Raw genomic sequence first — 8465 nt, forward strand, 5'->3', positions numbered from 1 at the left:
TGTCCTGAGCTGGTTTAGTTTTCTATGCTGAATAACTCATTTATAAAATATTAAGATGTTAGTGTAAGTCCCTAAATCTGGACTGAATATTTTATTTTACAATTAATATATATACTAAATATATACTAAATGTCTCATCAGTTACTTAGTCCCTGTAATTCTTTTTTTCCCCTCAGAAATACCTGAATAAATTGGCAGAAGAACGGAGACAGAAGAAGGAAACTTAAGATGTACAAGAAGCTTAATTATTTCAAAGAAAACAATGGTTCTTTGATTTTAATGTTAACCTTTTTTAAATACAATACTGATAGTTAGAAAACTATTGTACTCTTTTGTTTTAGTGGAAAAATAATAGATGTCTGTTCATGTGTTTAAGTGTTATAGCAGAAAGTACACATACGGTTAAGTTAATGAAAATGTTTTTGTTTCATCAGAATGGCAACAGACAAAAAGTACTTTGTAGAGATTGACTGTTGTAAGCTTTGGAAAACAACTTGCACCACTAAGAGAAAGATAACATAGAACCATTCAGAAAAATGAAATTTAGTAGTTTGAGGCTTCAAAGAAATGTCAACATTTGATTCCATTCAATAAAGAACAAAACCAATTGTATTTTTTATTACTTTTCATCTGAAACATTCCACATTTTAATCTGAGCCTTGCAGACTTTTCATTTGACTTTGGAAGCTGTTTTGGTTGCATTTCATTTTTAGAGAACTTCATTCATGTGAGATTGGCAATTCAAATGCAGGTGCAGTTTTCTTTTAATGTCATGCTGTTTAGATGATAAGAAATATTAAGTAATTGGCTTTAGATTTGTAATTTTTTCCCTGAGTTCCTGCTAGGTTTCGTATTCTAGTAGTCAAATGTTATTTCAGTGAAATGTAAAAAATATTCCCGTTCTCTTTGACCAGTATTAATTTCCTGAGAACCTATTGCTTGTCACTTGAATCCTATAGCTGTCATACATCTCTGGTATAAGCAACATTGATTTTTGAAGTGTGTAAACCATCTCTATATTTTCAGGATGTGATTTTACATTTCTGCATTTTAAAAAGAGTTTGGCCATAATTCTAGACGCACGCTTCTAATTCATGTACCTGCACATGTGACCTTTGTGAGCAGAACTTTGCATGTATAATCTGTGTTTACTTGTAACTCTGGTTATATACTGCTTATATCTGTGGATTCAAGTTACTGAAGTGAATACCAATAAAAAAAAAAACAAAAACCTAGGCCATGTTGATTGGTTGGTTAAACATGTTTGGAATGTTAACCAAACTTTGTCGGTTGTTACTTTTTTTTTTTTTCACTGTTATATTTTTGTGCATGCTTTAACAATTTATTCATAAGTCTAGATTGGGTGTTCTAAAAACTACTAAAGATCTCAGTTTAGTCCTGGTGGATTTCTTGTTCTTGTTACATTACTAAAAATGAGCAGTGTTTTGTTTTGTTTTGTTTTTCTTTCTTTCTTTCTTTCTTTAACCTTAGTTTTAAATGCTGAGATTAAAGAAATTGTAAAAGCTCATATTCAGAGATGCCCATGCCTTTAACAGTAGAATTGAAAATAGCATGGGAAAAATTAGTTTTGTCACTCTTTAAAATCAGGAAGAGATTTTTGGTATATTTGATAACCTGAAGTCCAAAGAATAGTTTCAATTTAATTCAGTGACAAAGAATTATTAGTAATTGTCTTTCAAACTTTCCAGCCCAATTGTCTTAAAAAAGGATATTTCAAATATTGTTGGTAAAATTTTAGCCTTCCTTAGTAACATGCACAAAAAATCCTTGCTGATTTTCTTCAATTTAATTTTAACTGTTACTAATTATTTACTTTTTTTAAAATCTTAACTGCAATCATTAAAAAAAAGTGTGGACAAGGCCAGGCATGGTGGCACATACCTTTAATCCCAACACTTGGGAGACAGAGGCAGGTTTTGCCCTGAGTTGTTGGAAGCCAGCCTGGTCTACATGAGAATTCCAGGCCAGTCAAGGCTATATTGCAAAACCTTGTCTCAGAAGGCAAACAAATAAATAAAAAGCACATTGTGCACATAAATGGAAACACATCCATTAGCAGTGCTAGCTTATTTTCTTATGTCCTACTTTTTGGAGTTGGCAACTTGAAGAATACTTTGAACCATTTAGCTTGATTTGTGGCATTAAGATATCAGATTTTTTTTTTTTTTTCCAGATTATGGCTATCGTTTTTTTTATTTTTGAGATGCCTGTAGATGCAGCTACTTCACTTCGGCAGAGTACTCATCGAGCATTAATCAAGTGCATGACCCCATAAAGGCATACACTTTAATCCCATAACTCAGGAATATAGACAGCATCACAAGTTAAGGTCATCTCCAGCAGCATGAGGAGTTTGAGTTCAGTCTGAGATAGAGACCCTGTTTTATCTATGACTGGACTTGAATTTGGGATCCTGCCCGACCTTCTGTATACCTGATCACATGGCTGCTTTCTTTAGATCTAGTTTATGGCAAACCTATAAAAGAAAGGTTTGATTTTTTTTTTATTGTTTTTTAATGCCTGCTATAAATTTGAACATATTTCCTGGTATTTTCAGTGAAGGTTTTAGAGATACCCTGAGTTTTTTTTACTCTGTTAGAAAGTTTGAGTTCCGCTAGTGTTGCTTTGCATATCCCAGAAGAAATTTTCATTTTGTTGTGTGCAGTAGTTCAGCCCTCTCAGGTGTACTCAAAGTGCCAAAAGTTAAGCTTCAGTTTGAGCCTAGCATGAGCAGTATAGATGGTCTGCGGTGAGGGGTAACAGGAAGATTAATTTCTGGCTACAGCATAAGCTACCAACACTAATTGGTAACATTCTGAGGAAGTTGTTATGGTTTTTATCTTGTGTGGGATTGTGGACATGTACCTTTGTGGCAGTAAGGAAAATTTTCTGAGGTCATTTGTTAACTACTGTGGATTCCCCATATCAGACTCAAGTTCTCAGGCTTATGGCAAGCACATTTACCCGCTAAGCCATATCAGTGACCCCCTTTGTTGTTTTTTTTGTTTTTCTGTTTCACTATGTAGCTATGGTTCTGGAACTCAACTATGTAGACCAGGCTGGCTTCCAGTTCCCAGAGATCTACCTGTCTCTGCTTCCCAAGTACTGGGATTAAAGGTGTGTGTTTCCTTTTCAACTTGCTGACTTCCTCTACAAACTTTTTGTTGTTTTTTTGATTTGAGACAAGGTTGCTGTGTATAGCCCTGGCTGTCCTGGAACTCACTCTCAGATCAGGCTGGCTTCAAACTCAGAGATCTATCTACCTATCTCTGCCTCCTGAGTTATGAGATGAAAGGTATTTGAGTTATCTAGGAGGGAAAGATTTCCTTTCTACCAACACCCCTGCTTCACATGTGCTCTTACTGAATCGTTGATTATTGCAAGGGAAGGGATTCAACTAAGGGTCTTGTACAAGCTGGATATAAACCCTCAACCACTGAGCAATATCCTGAATGTTTTGGATGTCCCCCCATCCCCGTCCCCCATTTTTGGGGATCTTTTTTGTTTGCTTGGTTTTTTTTTGTGTTTTGGTTTTTCGAGACGAGGTTTCTCTGTGTAGTTTTGGAGCCTGTCCTGGAACTTGCTCTGTAGACCAGGCTGGACTTGAACTCAGAGATCCGCCTGGCTCTGCCTCCCAAGTGCTGGGTTTAAAGATGTGTGCCACTACCTACTGGCTGAATGTTCCTTTTTTAAGGTGATATGACAAGTTACAGAATTTGTTGAGCATTTTCACAATAAGTGTTTTGGAAGTTAAAGAATGGCAGCCAAAAGTGGGTGTGGTGGCCCCCCACTTTAATCCTAGCACTGGGAGGCGGAGGCAGAGGAATCTAAGTTTGAAGTCACTCTGGTCTACAGAGCCAGCTCCTGGACATTAAAGGTTAAGCAGAAGCTTGGGGAGTTGGACCACACCTGGAGGTTTGCACTTGGGAGGAGAAGAAAGGTCTAGGCTGGTGGCTGGCTGGAACTACATGATCTCCTTCATTTAGAATCTTCCACAGCTGGAGATGTATCTTAAGATGTCTAACTGAGTTTAATCACTATAGTGTGGGAGAGCTAACCCAGGACTTTGTACATTCTACGTAGGCAAGTACTATAGCACTGAACCCCTTTGAGGATTAAAAAAAAAAGAAAATATGGTATCAAACTACATGATGAATACTGTTTCAGAAGCAGAAAGATTCCTTTGTTAAGGAGGGTTTTATTTTGTGGTAGATTGAGTCCATTCCTTTAAGAGTTAATGCTTTATGTGGACAAGATGCTGTTTGAGTTTTGGTGCCGGCCTATCGAAAGTAAGGCCAGAAATGAGGGTTTCTCATTGGTATTTGATCGGAGTCAGAGGCCTAAAATGGAAGATTAGGTAGCACTATCGTCACCACTTTGTGGTCCAAATTACTCAGGAATGCCTCAAGTCACAGATGAAGAGCAGTTTGAAAAACATGAGAAACCATTTAAATGGAATTTTTTTCCACCCTAAATTAGATTTGACTATAAATGAGTTATTAATTGCTACCTACCAAGTTCTGTATTGACCTCTATCTCAGGTGGGATGTCCTGTCCTCTTCTATAAAGAAATCTTTAGAACTGGCAGTGTAGAGGGAGCTATCTTAAAACCCTTGCCTAGCATGCCCAAGGTCCTGAGTCTTCAGCACTAAGAAACCTGTGTGTATTTGACAGCCACCTAAATTGTAATGCCATGAAAACCTGTGGAATGGTTCGCAGTGCAAATAATGACTTACAACTCCCAATTTTCTGGTTGCACCCTAATGCTTGTACATACTGTCTCTGGCCCTTTTTTCAGCAGCTAGTGAGTTGTAGGAAACCAACCTAAACTGGAGAAGTTCTGTTTTTACAATATGGCACGCATCATTAATCTGTCCCTCATCCACATTCTTTTCCAGATCTCTTAACCCTTTTTAACTTGCTCTGCTTTTACTTATTGAAAGCTCTTTTAAGGAAAAAATGCTACATAATTACCCACTCTGTCAGTGACTAGAATGCTGACACATAGAGTTCAAAGGTGTTGACTAGCTGCACTCATTCTTGTAATCCTAACATTTGAGAGGCTGAGGCATGAGGGTCATTAATTGGAAGCTACTGAGCCACGTACCGAGACCTTGTTTCAAAAAAAAACAAAACAAAAAAACACTGAATAGTGAAATCCCCAAGTTATTCAGAAATAGGTTTACTTCAGTGATAGGTTCTATCATTAACTTTCACAAGATACAAAATAAGAACAGTTATTCATGATCTTGTGCAGACTTGCCCTTTTTGAAACAAGATTTTTGTTTGGGGTGTTTAGTTTTGAGATAGGTTCCAGCTATGTGTCCTTGACTGGTTTGGAGTTTGATATGTAGACTAGGCTGGCTTCAACTCAGACCTGCCTGTTTCTGTGTCCTGTGTACTGGAATTAAAGATAATGTTGACACCGTGGTGGATTTTGTTTAAGGGGGAGGGGAGGAGTGGGAGTTGTGTGGCTTAGGACATCCATGTGTTGCTGAGTATGATAAACTGATCTGAACTACTGATCTTCCTGCTTCTACCCTCCACGTCTCTGTGTGCCAACGTGCCCAATTTTTATTTAGTGCTGTGGATCAAACTTAAGGTTTAGAGCATGGTAGACAGACACTCAACTAAGCTACATCCTCAAGCCTCCCCGCCCCCAAGGTGTAGTCTGTCATGTACCCCTGCTTCTGAATGCTGGGATTCTAGACTGGCATGCTCAGATTAGGTGTTTTGTGAAATAGTGGGGATTTAACCTAGGTAGGCCCTTTCATGTCTTAGGCTATACATTCTGTCACTATACTCTTTGCCTTTGTTTTTGCTTTGAGACAGGTCTTACTGAATTGCCAAGTAGGCCTTGAAGTTGGAATCATCCTACCCAAGCTTCCTTAGTAACTCATGATTCTCCTCACCCCAGTATTAGATACTGAAATCAGGGCCTCATGTGTGCTAAGAAAACACTCTATTCCTATACCTCTTTGCTTTTTATTTTGGGACAGGGTCTTTAAATTGTCAGGGTTGGCCCTGCAACCTCAGTATAGCCCAAATAGAACTGATTTTTTATTTTTACTTTTGGTTTTTCAGGGAAGGGTTTCTTTGTGTATCTCTAGCTGCCCTGAAATTTACTCTGTAAACCAGGTTGGCCTCAATCTCACAGAGATCCACCTGCCTGGTGGGATTAAAGGTGTGCACCACCACCGCCTGGCAAATTATTTAGTCTCCTGAGTAGCTGGGATTCCAGACATGTGCCATTAGGTCTGGCTTCGACCTAATTTTTAGGGGTTTGGGTTGGCCAAATGTGTAGTGCCTCTTTTCTGTAATCTCACACTATGGATACTGAGACAGAAGGGTTGCTAAGAGTTCAAAATGAGCATGAGCTACGGGTGAAACCCTGTCTTGTGGGGGTGGGACTAGAGAGATGGCTCAGAGGGTAACAGTATATAGGATCCTTTTGGCAGAGGATCTACAGTTTCCCAGCATTCACGTGGCGGCTCACAACCACCTTTTAATCTAGCTCAAAAGCTCAGGCACCCACACACATGGCATACATACAGACATGCATGTACACTAATTAGAAATCTTTTCAAGTGCTGAGGTCGATTACAGGATACGTAAACAAGTCTTGATTGCCTTTGTTCCTAGCTTGGACTGTTTTCCAGGTTCCTCACCAATACTGTGTGGTTTTGAGGCTCAGATGTACAACAAACAGGCTTGTTTCTCGAGGGCCAAGGTTACAGTTGTACATCACTCCAACTAGCTATCATCATCCTTTGGATAAATCATAATCAAGTCTCTTTCCTCTTAATAGCTGTATGCTTGGTCAGCAGCAGCAAAGTCAAACCTTCCCTTCCTGTTGGCTATAATTGTGGGGCTTCAGCTTAGTGATTTGTGCACTTGCCTTGCAGATGAGAGGCCACTATAAAAAGTTTAGTATACAGTTCTGTAAGTGGAGGTGAAGTAGTTGAACCATCCTAGACCACCATGTTTCCTTGGGGCTTTGAACTGGCCAGAAATAAATACTGAGGAGTAACCCTACTTGTCACCACAGTTGGCCCAGGGTAAAAATGCTACCTGAGGAAAGACAAAAGGCCTACTGCATTCTTTTTCCTTTTTTTCAAGACAGGGTTTCTCTGTGTAGCTTTGCACCTGTCCTGGAACTCACTCTGTAGCCCAGGCTGGCCTCAAACTCACCAAGATCTGCCTGCCTCTGCCTCCCAAGTGATCGGATCAAAGGCGAGTGCCACCACCACCGCCCAGCTCCAACTGCATTCCTTGAGTACTATAGAAAGAGATGAAACCATGGAGCTCGTTGCAACTGTTTGCAAAAAACCAAAAAACTCCAGGAGAATGTGGTGGTTTCAGCAGATAATACAAGCATGTGGGTTTTTTATTTTTTTGGGGGGTTGGATTCAAATATTTCCAAATTCATTTTTCCTTTATCAGAGGAATGACACTTAATGGGGCTTAAATCATACCCAGCTTTTCACACATCTTTGTCTTAGTGTCACTGACATAGATCTTCGCTTGCTGATGATGTAAGCAAGGACATGTGACTAAGCATTTAGGCCGCTGCACTAAAGGTGGTTTTAAGCTTCAAAGGTTTGGGGGTTAGTTTTGTTTTCTGTGGCACCTTGTGGAGGTCAGAGACAAGGTTGTGAAGTTGGTGCTTTTCTTCTGCCTTAATGTGGGTCTTAGGGATGGAACTCGGGTCACAAAGCTCACACTGCTAGCGTTTAACTGCGAAGACACCTTGCTGGCCTTTTTTCTTTTCCATTGGACAAGGTCTCATATAGCAAAGGATGGCCCTGTGTTCCTGCTTATTACATCTTCTAAGTGCTAGAATTACTGGTGGGAATTTTTGAGCCTTCCTTCGTTTTGTCTTAGTTCGCGCTAGTTTCCTGTCTTCGTTTCAAAGAGGCTCTGCAGGCTGCATAGGAACCACCTACTTTTCTTTTGAGAGGGTGTGAAGGTCGTCTTTAAAGTGTGTGAGAATGAGTGCTTGTGGATCAGATAGGTGCCTCTGGTTTTGCTTTTTGCTTATGTCCGGATCTCAGTATGACATAAGTGCGTGTCCTTAGTGTGACAGTGAGTTACTTTTAGTATGTTTATCGGAGTAGATTATTTGGATGACCCTCTTTAATATAATATACTTCAGTCCACATATGCATACCTTAGTTCCCAGCTCCCATAGCCACAGAATCCCATCGTTCTGGTCGGGCGGGCGAATAAGGAGTCATATCTGTCTCAAGAGAGATCAACAGAACTAGAAAAACCCGAGGTGGGTCTCTGCTGGGCACCGGGAAGGCCTTGGCTCCTCAGCAGAAGCACAACTCAGACCAGATCTTCCGAGTTTCATTCTCTCTTGTGCCCTCTAGTGGCCTAGCCGGGAAGCGAAGACAGAACGAGTGGGCGGGGCCGGCGGCGACGGAAGTGAAGTCACTTCC

The 8465-nt window shown here is 40.0% G+C and overlaps 1 protein-coding gene across 6 annotated transcripts in view; it reads left to right on the top strand.

Moving 5' to 3' along the window:
- The window catches only part of Matr3 (matrin 3), a 41453-nt gene extending 40218 nt beyond the window's left edge, over positions 1-1235 (top strand). For all 6 annotated transcript variants that reach the window (XM_028886770.2, XM_028886769.2, XM_028886774.2 and 3 more), the window contains one exon: positions 177-1235. In XM_028886770.2, the coding sequence (XP_028742603.1) occupies positions 177-227 (51 nt within the window). In that variant the 3' untranslated portion in view covers positions 228-1235. The remainder of the gene's footprint in view (positions 1-176) is intronic.
- Positions 1236-8465: the final 7230 nt, after the last annotated feature.

Source organism: Peromyscus leucopus, chromosome 19 (genome assembly GCF_004664715.2).
Source record: "Peromyscus leucopus breed LL Stock chromosome 19, UCI_PerLeu_2.1, whole genome shotgun sequence".
Lineage (NCBI taxonomy): Eukaryota > Metazoa > Chordata > Mammalia > Rodentia > Cricetidae > Peromyscus > Peromyscus leucopus.